Here is an 18,969-nt window from a genome sequence, read left to right as displayed (position 1 = left end):
TGGTTGGTCAATAAATTAACTTTCTTCGTGTGTCGAGCGTGCCACTGTTAGCAATTTTTCAATTCTAACAGACTTGAGAGTAAAAATAACCTGCGCCCCAAGCTATTGACTTTTGAACAAACGATTGTGAATTTGGGTGAGGAATATCTCCCAAGTAAGTTCTTTTCTATGCCTTAGACTGGTAAGGACTTCACAATTTTTCACAGTATAAAACTGGTAGTTCTGGCCAGAATGAATGATAACAGAGTGAACCGCTTTCAGGCAGAACTCCCCTTTACAGAGCTTAAAAAGGGAAAACTGACTATAAAAAGACAAAAAGAGGGTTGTGCTTCCATTTCTGTCTGGGTAGACGCCTTTGTTCTGGGCTGGACTGGGTACGCCTGTGCTGGACTGGACTTTCAACAACTTCAACTGCTAGGCTTCAGCTGCAAATCGATACCAAAGCTTGAGTTTGGCAGAGCTTTAATCTATTTCAAGCCCTGGAAGGCTTTTGGATGGGCAGAACTGGGACTCCTCCAGTCTGAAAGGGGCAGAAGTGGCTGGACTTTGAGCTGGAACTGTACTCTGGTACCTATGCTGCTTAGTCAGGGCTCTCCATAAATTTGTCGAGGTTTTCGTATTTGTGAAAAACTCAAACTCTGCTTGCCTTGGCTTTGCTGAACCAAATTTGTAACGAGAGAAATCTCGTTTCGCTATTTTGTGAACTGGGATTCAAATCAGACGCAATGTTCTGGCTGTCTTTGCTGGGAAAAAGCAGGATGATTATGCAAGCTTGTCGTGAAGCTTTTTGAGATTGAAATGTTTCAGACTCTGGGTCTGTTTGAATCTGTTTGAAGACTTTCTGAGATCAAGTGATCATCTTGAGAGTTTTGTCTTTTGACTGAGTTTTTGGGTGTGTTGATTGATTGTCTTAGACTGTTCACCTCCTCTCATTTTTATAGACAATGCTGGAATGGTTTTTTTTCTAATCTTTTTAAAAGAAATGGGCGGCAGATTTTCTAAAACAAGATATTTCTATTTTCTAAGTGTTTTAAAAAGGGAAGTTATCCTTTTGTAGCAAGTAAACCTTCAACAGTCTGTTTTCTAAAGCCATCACTTCCTGTTTTCTTCCTTTTTACGATTTCAAGACTGCTGTGATGGTTAGTTTGATTTTCCAGATGAACAACTCTCTGTATCCCACTTATCTCTTTAGAAAATGTAGTCTGCCTATCTCTTGGAAGTGATGCCTGCTGATTTTTCTGTTTATAGAAAAGGATTTTGATCCTACTTTCCCTGTAAAAGACTGGAGAAATCCTTCTGCAAAGAATGTCTTCATTAACTCCCTGTAATATCTAGTCGAAATTGTTGACTTTTCAACGTCAGACAGCCACGTGGGTTCCTTCTATTTGCCTTTTTCCTGGGCTTTCGAGAGAAACGGTAAAGCTGTTTTTTTTTGGCTTAATTTGTTTCTTCCAAGGCCCAAGCCATTTGTATAGTTTCTGGGCCTTTAATTTTTGGATTTGAGCATATTTCTCTTTGGCCCTAGTCATTTGGTGGCTGTCAAAAATGGCGTGGGCCTTTTGACTTTGGACTAGGCGCACCAAATTTAGGCCCAAACAGGCCCAACCATGGATTTTTTGGGCCTCAACACTAATGTATTAGCAGCCTTCGAAGTAGCTCTCACAAGCAGAAGACAATCATCTGCAAAAAGAAGGAGATTCAAAAACCACAAGGAGAAGAAAGAAGACCCACATGTGTCTTGGAAGACATAGCCATAAGATTAAAGTGTCTAATAAAGCGTTCCATACATAAGATAAAAATGAAAGGAGATAAAGGATCCCCTTGCCTTATACCACGAGAAGATTTAAAATGACCATGAGAAGTACCATTAATCATAATTGAGAACGAAGTGCTAGTAATGCAATTCATAATTTTGTCACACCAAGCATTATTGAACCCATAATGAGTAAGGCAACATCTAATATAACCTCAATCAAGCAGGTCATAAGCCTTTTCTAAATCAAGCTTATTAGCCACAGCTCCTCGAAAGCCCTTCTTTCTCTTAAGGTCATGAAAAAACTCATGAGCAATGAGAATGTTGTCAAAGATTGATCTACCTAGGGCAAAGGCTCCTTGATTCTTAGAAATGCATTTTGTGAGTATAGGTCTTAGCCTATTGATTGGGATCTTTATAATTAGTTTGTAAGAAACATTACATAAGCTAATAGGACGAAATTGATCAACAAACTCAAGAACATTGACCCTAGGAATCAAAGCTAAATTTGTATGGTTCATATCCTGCAGAGAGACATTACTGACCAAGAACTCATTAACTAAATTCTTCATGAATGGCTTGGTTTTATCTCAAAAATTGTGATAAAAGATAGCCTGTAAACTGTCAGGACTAGGAGCGTTCAGAGCTCCGATACCCCTAATAGCTAGATTAAGCTCCACATCAGAGACATGAGCTAAGAGGTTAGAATTTTATGTTGCCTTTGTTGAAGGAGATTTTGACTTCAGATGTCATGGGCTATGGTTGTTGATTAATCAAACTAATAGTTCATTTCTTTTCTGGTCCCCTTCCCTTTATGATCATGAAAAGGTGAGTCATTGGATTTCTTCTTTCTTTTTTTTTGTTTTGTTTTGTGTTTTTTTTTGTTGTTGTGAAAAAAGATATATGATCGTACATTTAGTGCTATAAATTCTTTAAAATTTGAAAATCAAGTGTATAACAAGAACCCAAGTTTCTCAGAGAAAAAGAAAGAATCAAAACATTAAGGGCATTTACAATCCTTTTAAAACAATGACATTTTGATTCATAGTCACTATGGTGCATATCAACTCTTCAACTGTTGTATTCCTCTGATGAGATATACAGACCTGACCAAAGGAGATCTGAAATGCATTAGTCTAAATAGGTTATTGCAGTGGATTCAGATGAAAGAAATTGGGTGCATCATCCTCTCGGGACGATCAAACCAAATTTTGCAGTCCACAATTCCCAGTAAAAAGCCTGCAAACTGAAAAAAAAAAAAATTGCTTTAAAAGAAAAATGCAATTGTATGGTTGATACTAATCGGAGGAACTAACCTTCTTATAGAGAAGTAATTAAGAAGCACAAATATTACTTCTCCAGAGCTTGTTTTCTCATTATGCACCAATGCTGCTCCTTTAGAGTTTAGACATGCTGCATGAACTACATGACAGTGGCGAAGCCATGATTTCATGAGTCTGGGGCCCTCTCACAAAATATAAATAATAAAAACTTCGAACTCAAAAGACATCAAAACATCAAAAATCATATTCTCTCTAGTGTCTATTCATTACAATCATAATTGTCCTTGATGAATTTTCATATTTTGAAATCATTGCATAACAACCCGTCATCTATACTATCAAAAATGTCTTTCTCAATATATGCAACCAAGCAATCATTCATCCACAAATCCCCCATTTGATTGCGTAACCGATTCTTCACAATATTCATAGCAGAAAATAATCGCTATACACTTGTGGTCACAACGGGTAGGATTAGTGCTTGTGTGAGAAGCAAGTACACTAAAGGGTAGATCTGATCTTTTTTTGTCTCAACCATCTTTTGCACAAGATCAATAATCCCTTTCAATTATGTAAATTCATTGTTAGAACTCACGTCCCATATGTAATTCTCAAGTTGTTCTTCGAGTAATTTGAGGTCATGCTCAGAAAAATCACTTAGATAAAATTGGGCAAGTCGTATCAACTTTGCTTTATCAAAAGCAGAGAATGAATTACTTGGACCCAAGCATGCCATACAAAGAAGTAATTCAGTATTCTTCTCATTGAACCGATCATTTAACTCTCGGAATTGAATATCAATGACATCAACAAATAAATCAACACGATAACGATGTAAGTTTGTGATGGGCTGGTAGATTTTCCAAGCTAACTTCCGTAGTTTGGTTTGAACTACTTTCATTTTTCTTTTGACTCTTTGCAGGTGACAACTCCACTAACTCAGACTTTGATTTTCTATTGAAAAATCTTTCCATAACTGAAACACATACATGAACTAAATTTAAATTGAAACAATTATGAACATCTTCTCAAACTTATAAACCGAAGCAAATTGAGTTAATTTGCTCAATCTCTTCGATGCTTGGTCGGTCAAGGTGTTCGATCGGGATGGAACGTTTGAACTGGGTGTCCAGTGCTAATCCTAGGCTAGCCAATGCATCTGCATGAGTGTCTTCTGCTTGAGAAACTTGTTGGATAGTGAAAGTGGGGAATTTCTTCGAAAGCATTTAGAACAAAATCTGCTAAAGCTTGATCTTTTATAGCAGTCTTCGGCCGGTAGAGGAGGTCGTATTGATTGAGTTCGATAGCCCATTTCATGAGTCGTTGAGAAGCATCGAGTCTGTGAAGAATCGATCTCAAAGGAAATTCTATCATGATGATTATCTTGTGAGCTTGATAGTAAGGTCTTAACTGTCTTGGGCATTTTTGGATAGCGAGTATCTGCATCGAGGAGGGCTTTTGATGTGTAGAATACCAGATGTTGTGCCCCCAGCTCTTCTTGGATGAGAGTTGAGCTGACTGCTGGGTTGGACACCGCTTGGTAGATTAACAAATCTTCGCTTGATATCATTTTTTAGAGCATGGGAGGTGAAGTTGTTTGCGCCTAATAAATCACGGCCATGAGCTGGCCGAAGGAGCCCTTTTTCTCGACCCTAGCACTTTCTCGAGAAGCTAAAACGCAGCGTTTCACCAAGGTACTTTGCCTTCCTGAAGACAAAAGAAGAGCGCTAAGGCATGTTCATCTCGGCCTCGGTTGCGGGCCGAGGCCGAGCAAAATCGCGGCCAGAAATATTAAAGTCAGATCATCACGTGATAGCAGGGACCCATGCTTCATTTAATGAAGTAGTGCCTGTTTAATGCAGCAAACCCACTGGCCACAAATAAGCATTTAATGCACGAGGGAAGGTGGGAAGTGACTGAAGTCAGGTTTTGGCGACAGAAGACAGAGTGATTAGACGTAGACATTCTCACAAGAATCCTTGCAGCTTGAGAGAAAAGGTCACCAACTATCAGAGCAATAAATGCGTCTCCACTGCCAGAAGCTCAGAACCCACGATCAAGAGCGGCGGCCGAGATTCACCGGGATTTATGGGGTCACACCACCATACTTCACGATCCCAAATGTCGATTGGACTACCCACTTGCTCTAATCAGGCTCCACCATGCAGATTTTTAGCCTCGATTACTCCTCTAGGAACTCTTCCTATAAATACAAGGCTCAAGCTACATTCAAAGGGTTCAAACACCAAACCAAAGCCTCCCACGGAGCAACTTATTTTTTCCTGTAATGCACTTTCAATATCTTTACTTGCTTTCCTAGGAGTAGTGTTAGACTGTAAGGAAAATTCATTCATCAATATATCATCTGTTGTTCGTTCCCTCACCCCATATATCATACGACCGTCGCTCCCTGAGCGACGCGCCGGAGCACCGCCCAAAACCCACCACCAACACCATCACTTAACGACCTTGTAGTTCAGGCCGTGAACCTAACAGCCGAGACTAGTTCCTCTCTCGGCTACAATCGTTTGATTAGAAGACGAGTTCAAACAGGCGCACCACTTATCCATCCTACACTCATCAACATCTCGACGCACGGTAGACCGTGTTGGCACGCCCGCGCATAACCGCACCGCACCCAAAAGCAGGAAACCGCGTGTCAACGCATATCCCCTCGGCCCGGAACTCCAGGTCGTGAGATTTGCGCGGCAGACAGAAGTGAGGTTGGTCTTCAAGTTTTGAAAAGCTACTTAGCACTCTTCATCCCATTTGTCCCTATGCCCTTTCTTCAAGGCTTTAAACAATGGCCTACACTTGTCGGTAAATCTCAAGAGGAATTGGTTGAGAGCTGCTGCTCTACCCATTAGACTTTGTATCTCTTTTGTCGTGGCAGGCGACTTCATGTTGAGGATGGCCTTGATTTGATTTGGATGTGCTTCGATGCCTCTTTGGGTGACTAAGTATCCCAAAAATTGGTCGGATGAGACTCCAAATATGCACTTGCTCGGATTCAACTTCATGTTGTATTTTCAAAGCCGGCTGAATGCTTCGACAAGATTCTTGATGTGGTCTGCTTGTTGGGGAGCTTTGACTAGCATGTCGTCTACGTAGACCTTCATAGTTTTGCCGATTCGCTCCCTGAAAATTTTGTTCACCAACCTTTGGTAGGTTGCTCCGGCGTTCTTCAGCCCAAAGGGTATGACTTTGTAGCAATATGTACCCTTTTCGATGATGAATGAGGTCTTTCTCTTGTCGTCTTCATGCATCATGATTTGATTATATCTGGAGTAGGCATCCATGAAGCTTAGCAGTTGATTGTCGGAGTTGAATCTATGAGCTAATCAATTCTTGGCAGTGGATAGTTGTCTTTTGGGCATGCCTTATTGAGGTCGGTATAGTCGACGCAAACTCTTCATTGGCCTTGGTCATTCTTTTCCACCAAAACAACATTGGCCAGCCATTCTGCGTAGGAGACTTCTTCAATGAAGCTGGTAGCTGGAAGCTTGTCGATCTCGACTTCAATGATGGCAACTTGCTCAGGAGCTAGGTTGACGTGAAGGTGATGGCAGATGATCTAGGGATCAATGCTTGGCATGTCGGATGCCGACCATGTGAACACATCTTTGTTGTTTTGGAGAAAGGCTGCAAGCTCTACCTTTTCTTCTGGGCTTAAACGCCAGCCGATTCGCGCTTTTCTCTTTGACTTGTCAAGATCAAATGGTACGAATTCAACGTCCTCTTCGGGCTTCCATCCTTCCTCAAGAGAGGCCTTTGGACGAATTCCCTCAACTTGGTTCTGACTCTTTGATTGCTATTGATGAGTAGCTATTCCCTTTCCTTTTTTGTCTACTCGACTGTCAAGAACGGAACCTGCTACTTCCTCTGGTTGTTCTGCCCCCTTTAGATCTTCTTGATTTATATGGACGAACTGTGCTTGCTTGCTTGCTTGAACTGAGCATTTTCTCGTCATTGCCTGATCGCTGTTGATCTGGTTGACACCACCCCAGGGTCTGCTCAGGATGCCATTATAAGAGGAGACTGTATCAATGACCATAAAAGCTTGTTAGCTGATTACTGGCAGGGAGCAGACGTCGAGGTCTATCGTGCCAGTGGTAATCGTAGTTGTGCCATTGAAGCTGGTCAGTGACTTGGCTGATTTGTTGATCTTCATCTCCAGACCCATTTGCTGGATGACCGCAGGTTGAATAAATGGTCAGGGTTCTTCTTGATCGTTCGATAAGAAGTGTATTCCTTGGTGAAGAAGAAATCTAGCTCCTTAAAGCTGCTGATCGATCCGGATGGCAGGGTGTGGAACCAATCCTAGGCTGCCCCTTGTAAGATCATGACAAACACTTTGACATGAGCGCGTCTTCAGCCTTGTAGAGAATCATAACACTTTTGAAGTGCTTCAGATGGCTCTCGGGACCGGAATCCCCTTTAAAGTGAGTGAAAGAAGGCATTGAGAATCGCTTTGGTGAAGCATCCTGCTCGATTTTAACGGTGAAGGGTGAGGAGTTCACTTGGTCCACCTCCCTGCGTAGAGCATCTTCGAAATCTCGTCTGATTTTCAAGTCTCGAAGCCGGTTATTCATAAGTTGGTGACCTTCATGATATGGGGGGCGTTGATTGACTTCCTCGTTGAATCGCAAGGGCTGACCTTCAGTTGTCCCACCTGTGTGGCGTATTCGTAGACTGTGCTTGTGAGGGATTCCCTATGGCTTGTCAACAAGAATTGGTTCTTCGGGAGTAAGCTGTAGAGTGTCTTTCTCCACGAACCTCATGATGATGGTAGATAGATTGACCTCCTTGAGGGCCTAGCCTTTCATGAACATGTCCTTATGGGCCCAGGCGGGCACGAATGTTGAGTCGCGAGCCCGACCTTTCTTGCATGTTGGTCCTTGGACTCAACCTAGATCAAAGACTCGGTCTGCTTTGAGCGTGGCTCGCAGATGCTTGTGACATGCCAGCATGCCGATCACGCTCTCGTCATTCTCCTTGTATGCTTGCTCCTGCTCGACCTGCATGAGACTTCTCAAATTATTGGCTAGTGCATTCATCCATTCTCTCTCTTCACCTTGCGGTCCAAGGCCAAGGTTTCATACCAAGTCTATTTAGTTGAGGAGCTGTCTCACCAAGTCATTTTGGTTGTCCATTCTCTGGGTCAGCTGGTCAACTCTAAGACTGAGGTCTACTTGACTTCGTGGATCGAGAGGAGAGAATTGTGTGGAGTCCAATTGCATATAGGCTAGGGTTTTGCTGGAGGTGTACGCGGGAGCATACATCGAGCGTGGAGGCAAAGGATGGAACATAAGTATTTGTTCCAAGATCGGGCCTAAGTCGACAGAGGCGCCAAGTTGGTCACGGGTAGCAATGTGGTAGGAGCTGCTAGATCCTTCTCGAACTACAAAGTTGCTACTGCATGTCTGTGTAGCGGAGCTGTGGGTTCGGCGGTGGGATTTAGCACTACTGCTATGCTCGTAGCAAGGTGGTCGAGAAGTGGCGAGGTAGTGTCAGCTGCAAAGCCTTGAGGCTGTAGGGTGGCAGCGTGCATCAAGTTGGTGCTCTCGGTTACAAGACCGAGAAGAGGAGCAGTGGTGGCAATTGGAGCTACAGCGGCGGCTGCAGCATCAGGAGGTTGATTCACAACTTCGATCGTAGTGCACGGTAGCTACCTCAAGGCTGCGCCGTCGTGGTGGCTCGAGTCCGTCACAGATTGGGTCGTCGCGACGGTTTTGCTCGTCGTGCATTTGCTCACAACCATGGTTGTTCGGTTGTGTGAAAAATAGGAGGAAACAGATTCATGGGCACTCGTTGAGTATAACTCGTGCTCTCAATGAAAGAACCAAATATTTGTGCAAATGTTCTCACAGAAGAATATCTACTTGAAGATCCTTCACCCTTTGAACTTCTTTATCTCTCTTCCTCGATTCCTGTAAAATCAAATTAGAGTAAAAGACCACACCCTAGGGGTGTTGGCCAAAGGCCCTCCAATGCCTAAGTTAGTTCAGTTGTATCTAGGTGAAACAATAGCTAAAAAAGGGTATGAAGTTTTCTCTATGGGGAGAAACGGGTGGTTGGAGCCGTGTGTGGTGGTTGGAGCTGTGTATAAAAATATGAAGAGACGCGAGAGATGTGGCCGGCGGTAGTGATGGTGTCGTCGGCTTAGAGAGAGAGAGAGAGAGAGAGAGAGAGAGAGAGTGGAGTTTCTCGGGTATTTTTGCTAGGTTTAGGATTATCTTGTGTGTTGAATAAAGCCATGTATATATAGGGCTCTAGGCATCTAGGGTTTTTCAAATAATATCTTCTTATCTGGAAGGAAGATATTCTTTCCCCAAATTGTAGATATTGAGTCAATTAGTGATTTGATCCCAATCAAATCCCTAATTGATGATGATATCTCCCAATTAGGATAATATCTTAATTGGGGATATTATCTTTTTAAATAAAGATAGTATCCCATATATTTAAGATAATATTCCTATTTTTAGTATCAATTAATTTGCCAAATAAATGGGCTTAATTAATTAACCTATAAGATATTCATCTTGTCCACCGAGGGCCTTGTGATTGGAAGTCGAAATATTAGTTCCCACAATGACTCGAGTGCAATCCAAGGAAGCTTCATCCTTATGCAGGCAGCATCAATAACATCAGGTAATTCAACAACGGATTTCACAGTTTCATTATAGGAAGCCTCATCCTTAGGCCGCAGAAGGAGAAGCATAATTCTATTATCTCATGCACAAATTCCAGATTTAATGCTAAATACCAACTGCTAACATATAAGAGAAGCCTTTTGTGCATGCAAGTTCATCTTTTCCAAAGAAAAAAAAAATCTCACATGAAATATCTCATTGGTTAGGGTGGAATTTGAGATAGGGTTTGGTATTTATACCTCCCACTAAAAAGTCCAGCACAATTCCACATTTTAAAAAATCAATTGAAATTAGCAAATTTTTAAATACAATAAGACTTTTTGTTATTTTTTTAAAGTCTTGATTGAATACCACTAGATTTCGACACCGTTTTGAAAAAATCCTAGTAGTCTTAATGGAATACCACAAGACTTATTTAGATTATTTAAAAGTCTTAATTAAATACGAGTTTTTCTATTTAAACCCCACAATTTCTTTATTCACCCCAATACTTAAATTATTAAACTCTTAAGTTTTATTATTATGTAAAAAGATAAAAAAGTCATCCAACTTAATACTTAACCCTAGTACATCTATGCTCATGTTCAAAAGCTTTGATCTCCTTTTCTTTAGGAAGCAATATAGAAGATGGTATTTGAAGTTGCTCTTTTGATATCCCTTCATGGACTATCTAATAAGCAATGATCTCATCTTTGGAAACTACGTAAGTGCTTTGAGAATCAGCTTTAGACACTGTTTCAAAGGTTTCTTCTTCAATTTCACCAACATTCAACTCTTCTGGAGCCAATTCAGAAACTTTGAGCTCCCTGGGCTCTTCCTTGTGCAAGATTGTCTCTTCTACTAACCTCGCAACAAAAAAATCTCCCCCATTTTCATCAGTTGTCATTTTTATTTTCTTAGCAACATTGTTTTTTTCTCTTTATTTTTCTGCTGGGTGTGTATTTAGGGGTAGTTTGGGAAGATAATGGATTTTTTTTAGAAATTGTGAAAATTTGAATTAGAAGTTGGGGTGAACTTATAATAAGAGGTGAACAAAGAGAAATGCGGGGTTTAAATAAAAAAAACTCTTAAATACCACAAGCACAAGATTTATTTATTCTAAAATAATTTTTTTAAATCTTAATTAAATACACCCAAATTGATTTGGTCGGTTCGGCCGAGTGTACCAAAAAAACAAATGTCGCTATAGAACATTCTGACATCACCTTGGAGAGCATAAGTAGCAATACACCTCTCGCAGCAGAAGCCTAAGCAAGAGATGATGGGTTTGGAGGCAGTGGGTGATCTAGCGCTACACACAATCCTAAGCAAATTAGAAGCCGAAGACTCAGCAAGAGCAGCCTGTGTGAGCAAGAAACTCAGAGCTTCGGCCTCTGAAGACTCTCTTTGGTCCCATTTCTGTGCTCGAGACCTCGACCTTTCGCAACCCCTCGACCCTCATGGCAACCTCACCCCTTCTTTCAAGGTATTCCCATCAAATTCTTACCACTTAGACAAACCATGTATTTCTTTTCAAATTTGTTGCCTTTGGATTGAATTTTTATTTGGCGTCAAATTTCCGCGAGTTTGTGATCATGGGCAACTAGGAAACTTACAGAATTTTCAGTCTGGTTGGTGAGCTAGTGCCTATTTATGTATTTTGGGTTCTGGGTCGGTTTCATGGGGTCCTCATTTGACTGCATGCAATGTTGTTAAAAGATTCCAAAGTCTTTCTCTTTCAGTCTGGTTTGTTGCGCGTTCGAACGTGCTTCTTGAGTCTAAAGTGTCAATACTCTATATGCAGCATTATTTCTTAGGCGTTTATGGGCTAATTATAATGGGCCCTTCGAGTGACGATAAGTACTATCTACTGGTCTATATATGTGTAATTATATCTTTATGCACTTCACACAGTCAACTTCTGTGTCTATTTTTTCATTTAAGTGGCGTTATAGATTCATATTTGGTCCTCGTCGCATGGTGTGAGAGATGTTTTTAATTTCCAAGAAATCTAGCCCTTGTTGTTAGCTTGATACATTGTTGGCCCATTACCTAACAGCTTAATCTTTTGGGGTCTAGTGGTTGTCATGGTATCAGAGCTTTACTTTGCAGAGTTCCTGGATTCAAAACCTCCAATCTCCATTCCCCAACTCCTTTACTGGTTTTCAAGGTGCACCGTGGGGATGCACTTATATGTCTCTCTTTGTCTGCATTTACCTCTCCACGTACAGAATGGGGCTAGAGGGGGGCGTGCTAGATACACACAGTTGACTCATTCCCTAACAGCTTATTCTTTTGGGGTCTAGTAATTGTCTAACACTCATGGAGCTTTGTGGAAATGGTGGTTTCATGTTTCATCCTTGAAGTAACTAGAATTGAGGCCTTTTTGAGTTGGTTATATATTTATTATCTGTTAAAAGAGATATCTCTGTACTAACACACCTGCTCTCTCCAGGAAAGTTACCAATTATGGCGTGAAGCTTTTAATATGTATCCTTGGTCGCTTGTAAAGCGAGTCAAAAAATGTTGGGACAAACTTAGAAACTGGTTGACTATTAATTTTCCAGAGGCTGAGTCTACATTGAACAAGGGTGCATCAGAAGCTGATATTCAAGAGTTGGAGAAAATCTTGAAAGTGAAACTTCCTCTCCCAACGAGGATCCTCTATCGTTTTCATGATGGTCAAGATTTTGAGGACAAACATTTTCAAAATAGCCTGGTTGGCTGTCCTTTGGGCATCATAGGTGGTTATTCATTTTATAACCACTTGGTAACTGTGTATTTGTTGCCTTTACGTCAGGTCATCTCAGAAACAAAGGAGATAATACCCAAACTGGGGTTTCCTGTCAGATCGAAGTATGTTGTTGTGGCTGCATCTTGTACATATAGTGAGAAGTTGTTTTTCCTGAACTGTACAAGTGGTCAACTCTATGTTGGTACCGGAAATCTTCTAGCTGATGAGGAAATGCTTCCTTGTGTACCAAATGCGTTGATTAGTTCAGTTCATGATTGCAGTGTTGATCAACAGCAGGATGCAATGCTGCTTTGGTTAGAAGAACACGGCCGTCGTTTAGAAAATGGCATTATTAAACTTCGTCAAGAAGAAAATTTCAGAAGCATCAGTCAGTTTCCAGAAGAATCCCCTCTCTGTTCCACTGCTATAACAAATGGTGTAAAGGTAGGCAATTGTGTGTGTTTGAACATGCGCATGTGCAATTCTTTGCATAATAATTTTCTTTTGGTTCCTCTCTCTTGGGCCTAGTAGAAAACAAGCAAATATGGCAAATATATGTGGCATTTGATGTATGTGGAATGAACAAATTTAACTTGGTCAAATGGGCACTGGCATTGAGAATTAACTGCTCTTAGTTTGTGACCATATCTCAGTTCAAGTCAGCAAACCCATATTTAATTCCTCGTTACCTCTTGTCTTGGGAAATAAGCAGGTAGTGTCTATGTTGTTGAAACAGGGCCCACTAGTTTCCACATATTAAAAAACCTTAGGCATCTCAAGTGTCAGACATGAGCTTCAGGCAGGCTGGATAATTTTTTTTTTTTACTTGCAGTATCCCTCCACCTGCAATGTATGAGGAACTATTAAGTTTTTGAACATTACTAGAAAAATTACAGTTATATTTATTGTTCTAAAACTCTATTGGCCTGTCCATTATTCTTACATAAATCCTGTTCTTTATAATGATATATTTGACATTAATTCTGCATGCAATTATAATGACTACTCTACACTTTTCTGTTATATAAATTTATTCTTATTTGAATTCTATCTTAGGTTCGTGCTTCTGCTGTGTTTGTCCCGGAGCAGGCTAACCTCCAACATACTTCTCTAAAGTATTCATTTGCTTATTCAATCCGCATGTCCCTTCTTCCTGAAGGATGCATCATCAATGGAATGACATTCAGCTCTTGCCAACTGCATTGGAGGCACTGGATCATCCGCGCTAAAGATGTCGTGATAGCTGATGTTAATGGAGAAGCTGTTGTAGGACAGGTACAATTTCACTTGGCCAATTACTTCCATTGTCCAATGTTTTTAAATATATATATATATATATATATATATATATATTTACAGAATCTTAATTGATGATGCAGACATCATTAGTTAGTTTCCTGATTTATTAGTTTCTTAGATTCTCAAGTTTTCCAGATTTCACTAGGATTTTAGTTTCCAAATTTTTAGTTTGATTTGATTTAAGTTTCCTAGTTTATTTTTACTTAGTTCCTTGGTGGATTAGGATTTCTGTTTTAGTAAGGGATTTTTTATCCTATTGTCTCTAGGTTTTAGTTTGCTATAAATACCCCCCCATGTAGTTCTTTAAAATTCAGTTGTTGAGATATAAAGAAAAGCTGATTTTCCAGAGATTGGAGACTACTTGGTGTGAAGCCAAACCCCTGGAGTGATTCCAGACCTATCCCTTTTGTTCTATTTTCTGTTTTCCATTGTTTTTGCTTCCGCTATACTACCTAAATACTCAATTCACCCATATCCTACATCAATTGACACCCCTACTTCTTTCTTTTAGCAAATCACAAGTGATTTATCATTATCTTTAAATGGATGGATTTTTTTTTTCTTCCAAATACGTGACCCAAGAATGTATTTCAAATAGTTTATAACAATCTTCTGATGCTTTTGTTTCAAGAAAACAAATCATCTGATGTTATGTGTTAGAGCTACTAGTCTAATGACCTGCTTAATCCATATAGTTTACTTGCCTGAAGTGTGCTAGTCTTATCGTGAGACCTAGCTTTTTAAAAATCCATCTACATTCCTTTTTATGAATAATAGTACTTTGAGAACTTGTTTGCTTATGAACCCAGTAATACTCTGAGAATTCAGATTCCTCCCATTATCCTCATGAAATTAATAAAGTCACTAACATAGAGTGAATTAACAAGGACGACGCTGCTATTTGAAGGAAAATAAAAAAATTTAATCACGAGCTGGCAGATTCACTTTTAATTCAAGTGTGTTGCATCCAATTTATTAGTAGCCCTTGTTCAAAATTCCTATTGCAGCGGCAAAGAGTCTAGAAAGATTGATAAGAAATATCTTGTGGTTGGGTAGATAGTACGGAAAGAAAGATCGCACGGTGGCTAGAAAGGATGAAAATATCGGCCGATATCCCGATATATCCCTTTTTTAAGGTGTCAATACAGATATAAGGGGGTAAGCCTATTTCTTCCTCCTTATCGGCGATATATCCCCGATAACCCCCGATATCCTCGATATTTACCGATATTTACCGATATTTCCCGATACCAGACAAATAACCCAGAAATTTGTCTTCAGTTTTGAAAGTAATCATGGGTCCCAGCCACTGAATCAATGTCAAAAACCAAGCTCTAATACTTAGTAGCTTCTCCTTTCTTCCCTTCTCAGTCATTTCAGCTATCTTTGCCTCTTCCTCTCCTCTCTCTGGTTCATCGGTTTCTTGGGTGTTTGATTTTATTTTTCACCTAATCTTCTATCCCTCATTTCCTTTATCATTAAGTCTGATTCTTGTAATATAATGTTGGGTTATGTATTAATGGATTTGGTTGGGTTATGATTGAATAATGTTGTCTTTGTTGTGTTAAGTCTAATTGTATTTATTTTCAGGATTTTCATCGCGTATTATATATACACGTACATTTTATCATATGCATATCTTATATTTAGTACATTTTGAATTTTATTAGTTCAATACGTTCATTGATAATGTGCTTAATATCTATGAAAGTTTCACTTCAAAATTCCGTGTTTTTAAGCCATTATCTGTCTTTTTTGTTGATTTTCCCTGATACCTAAAATGACATCAATATATCCCCCGAAATATCCGTAAATTGAAGGCACGATAATATTTGTATCACTGATATTTTCATCCTCGGCTAGAAGCAACAAGATGGGGGCATAGGTGTGGGCAATTAGTGGAGAGAATAAAGCCTTGCCTGGGAAGTGGTTGTGGAGATACCCTTTGGAAGCCAAGTCTTTGTGGCGTAAGCTTGATTTGGAGTAAGTATGGAGTTGCTACTAATGGTGGGATGCTAAACCCTTATTGAGGGGATCAAGTTGGAAGTTCATGGAAATATATTTCTCAAGGTCGTCTTCTGTTTTGGGTCATATGGATGGAGCCAAATAGAGGGTTTTCTGAGGATTAGTCAGGGGAGGGTGAGCTTTGGGGTCGAATTAGTTTTTGGTCTGCCCTTTGGGCTTCGGTCACTGTAGAGTTCAGGTAGTCTTCCTTCTTGTTGAACTGTAAAGCTATCAGTTGGTGTATCATTGTCATGGTCTTAAATATTGATAATCTTGTGGCCGGTATTTCGTTTCTCTCAGATCCTGATATTTTGGCAAGATACTGCATTTATCGTATGTTTTTCGATTTTTTCATCAATATTTTCCTTCTTTTTCTGCGAAATTGTTGGGGTGATATTTCCAGTTGTTTGAACGTTTGATTTGGTTAACTTCTCTTGAAATTTAAGGAATATATCGTACATTCGTATTATACTTATATGAAAGAAAAAGTTGACCTTTATTAAGGTAAGCTATAATTTATAACATCTGATCCCACCAACAATTTACTCACCTCCACTCTTATAAATATTGTATATCAATTGTAAGCTCCTCTCGTTCACAAATTTTTGTCAGATTTTTTAATGAAATTATATCTCTTAGTCCATAGAAAAATGACCTATTTCTCACAAATCTCCTAATGCTTAAAGTAACTTTATTATTCTCAAATACTTAATCTTTTTCCTTTTTTTTTTTTTTTTTTTTTTTTTTGGGGGAAATCTTGAATTCGGCATTCTCCATATCTGTTTATTATTTCTCTCTATTTATTTATTTTTATTATTGTTAACTACTTAATTGGTTTAAATAATACTGTTATTAATTCGCCATGAAATATATGAATAACAAACAATTGTAACAAATCATTATAATTGAAATTGATGTGTTTTAGTTAAACTGTAGTAACTAGTGAACCTTCTAAGTAACATTGCCTGTCAGTCTGTCTCACATTCAATCTCAGTAACACAAGCCCAACATGCAACTAATTTTTATCAATTTCTTTTATCAAATTAGTAGACAATTGATCAAATAAACATATCTCAAAGTTTCCATAGCTTTCTAACAAATTCCATTGTTTTTTTTTTTTTTCAATTTTTACCAATATCGATATCTTATTGATATTTCCGGGTTTCTGGATCTCCATTGTTTCCGTAAGGACCAATATGTAAGACTTTGATCGTGGTTTTAAGTTTGGGAGTCTGATTCTTTTCCTTTATGTGTAGTTTAGGTAGATTAAATTGTGTTTTTTTACTAGTGTAATTTCAGAGTCGACTCCACATCCCCTGCCCGATTGCAGTTTTTGACGTTTCTTATTAATAAATTTTTTGTTTCTTCTCAAACAGAAAAAGTATTGTTTCATCTAACCTATTTATAGACAAGTGTTTGAAAAAAAAAATATTGAAGGTAAACTTCTGCTTGTAATTAAACTATGCATTGAAAGAGGCTAAATTTCTGTCATAAATCTTATACTTTCGTGTTTGCAGTACCCACTTTTGCATCCAGGCGACAGCGAATTTGTTTATGAGAGTGGCACACCTCTACCATTTTCTTCCGGTTCTATTGAAGGTTCTTTTGCTTTTATCCCTGGCAGGTACTCGACCTGAATACATTATGCATATAATAATTTTCTCCTACCTAAAAAATTATGTGGTCTGTAAAGTGTTGATTGAAAAGGATTTTACTGTGATTTTTATTTGGTCGAAACATTTACTGTGGTTATGTACTTACTTTGGAGCAAAAGGGTTTTGCAGAAAATGTTTCAGTTCTTTATGTTTTATCCACATGTACTAAAAATTATAGGGCTTCTGCATCTTTGATCTGCTTTTTTAGGCTTTTTTCATTGAGAAGAGATAAAATACTGTATGATTTTCTTTCCCTCCTAACTTTTTACTTCTTCAGTGTCAAGCACCTGAACTAAGTTAGATATGTGTTCAAGCTTTTAGTTCAGATTTTGACCTTGCATATGACTGGGATCTTAGTTGAGCCATAATGAGCCTGTTGACTTGCTGGTTGAAGAAGGTTCGGATGAGTGAGAACTTTGCTTAGAATGTAGAATTTCAAAGAAATTGCTTTAACATGTGATGAACCTTAGAAAGAGCATTGCGTATAATTCATGGAAAAAACCAAAACAACACCTTTGAGCTTGATTTGCTTAGGAGCGTAGTTTGGGACATGAAATGGGAGTTAGATGAGTAATAGGAGCAGGAGAGGATAGTTGAATCAAAGGCCCGAAAGCTAGGAGTTTGTGTTATGTTAGTTGGGGCTACAAAGATGCAACTTCCACCATATCAAAGTAGTTATGTTGAAGAATGTTTCTACTCGCCTGATCTTTCACCAACTTGATTTTTGTGTATTCTGAACTTTGATTTCAGCTCTAATCTATCTATATGAATATACAAATTATGACTGTTTGCATATAATTTTCTTGTAACAATCATGGACATAAATATTCAATTCCCATTCGAATGTGTTGTAAGGGAGTATTGAACTGATATCATGATTAACATTTGCTAGTTACATATTTGTTTCTGTTGGTTTTAGTTTGAGGGAGCCGAAGGGCGGCCCATTTGATGTTGCAGTGGCGCAGTTCCCCCTCCAGGTGCCCGACTACATCTTCTGATAATTAGACTGCGGGATTGACATGTTTTACATGGAAACTCCAGTGCAAGGATAATCATGGATGCGTGTGTTTGTATTGTTGGGCGACTGACCGTCGCAGTCCTCTTTGTATTTATATGATATATATTTTGCGCATTTGGAATTTCATTTTCTCCATGCTAGCCTGTAAGCATAATAACAACCTATTTATGTGTGAAGAGCTCTACGTAGCTCCTAGTGTGTTCCATGCTTTGATGTATCCCTGTACAAAATCTACAGATGCTAAAAGCAAATGTAATATCGAATAGCTTTGACCAGGTAAACCCGACACATGAATTTTCAATGTTACTACTTTTGATCATTCTATTTCTCGACACATTTTTTAGGGAAAGGTATCTGATACCTAATCCAAATTTAGTTTTGGTAGAATTAGTAGGCCATTATGATGCCAAAAAGAAAAAATTATGGAAAATCATGACCCCGAAAATAGTAACTAGTCAAATGGAAATGGCTTAAATGCTAAAATGCTCCTTGTGTTTTGGCTCATTGGCAAATTTAGTCCTTGTGTTTTTAATTTGGCCAATTCTTGTGTTTAGCTTCGTTAGCCAATGTGATTCAATTAGTTAAACT

General features: G+C 39.0%; 1 protein-coding gene across 1 annotated transcript; it reads left to right on the top strand.

The window, feature by feature from the left end:
* The first annotated feature begins 10,855 nt into the window (after positions 1-10,855).
* Positions 10,856-18,700, top strand: SKIP16 (SKP1/ASK-interacting protein 16). Its single transcript, XM_021969241.2, has 5 exons — positions 10,856-11,157; positions 12,127-12,849; positions 13,462-13,680; positions 17,226-17,332; positions 18,283-18,700. The coding sequence occupies exons 1-5, from the start codon at positions 10,951-10,953 to the stop codon at positions 18,359-18,361; spliced, it is 1,335 nt and encodes a 444-aa protein (XP_021824933.1). The 5' UTR covers positions 10,856-10,950; the 3' UTR covers positions 18,362-18,700.
* Positions 18,701-18,969: the final 269 nt, after the last annotated feature.

The sequence above is a fragment of the Prunus avium genome, chromosome 1, assembly GCF_965620075.1.
Source record: "Prunus avium chromosome 1, drPruAviu1.hap1.1, whole genome shotgun sequence".
Classification (NCBI taxonomy): domain Eukaryota; kingdom Viridiplantae; phylum Streptophyta; class Magnoliopsida; order Rosales; family Rosaceae; genus Prunus; species Prunus avium.
This window is presented reverse-complemented; position numbering and strand designations above follow the sequence as displayed.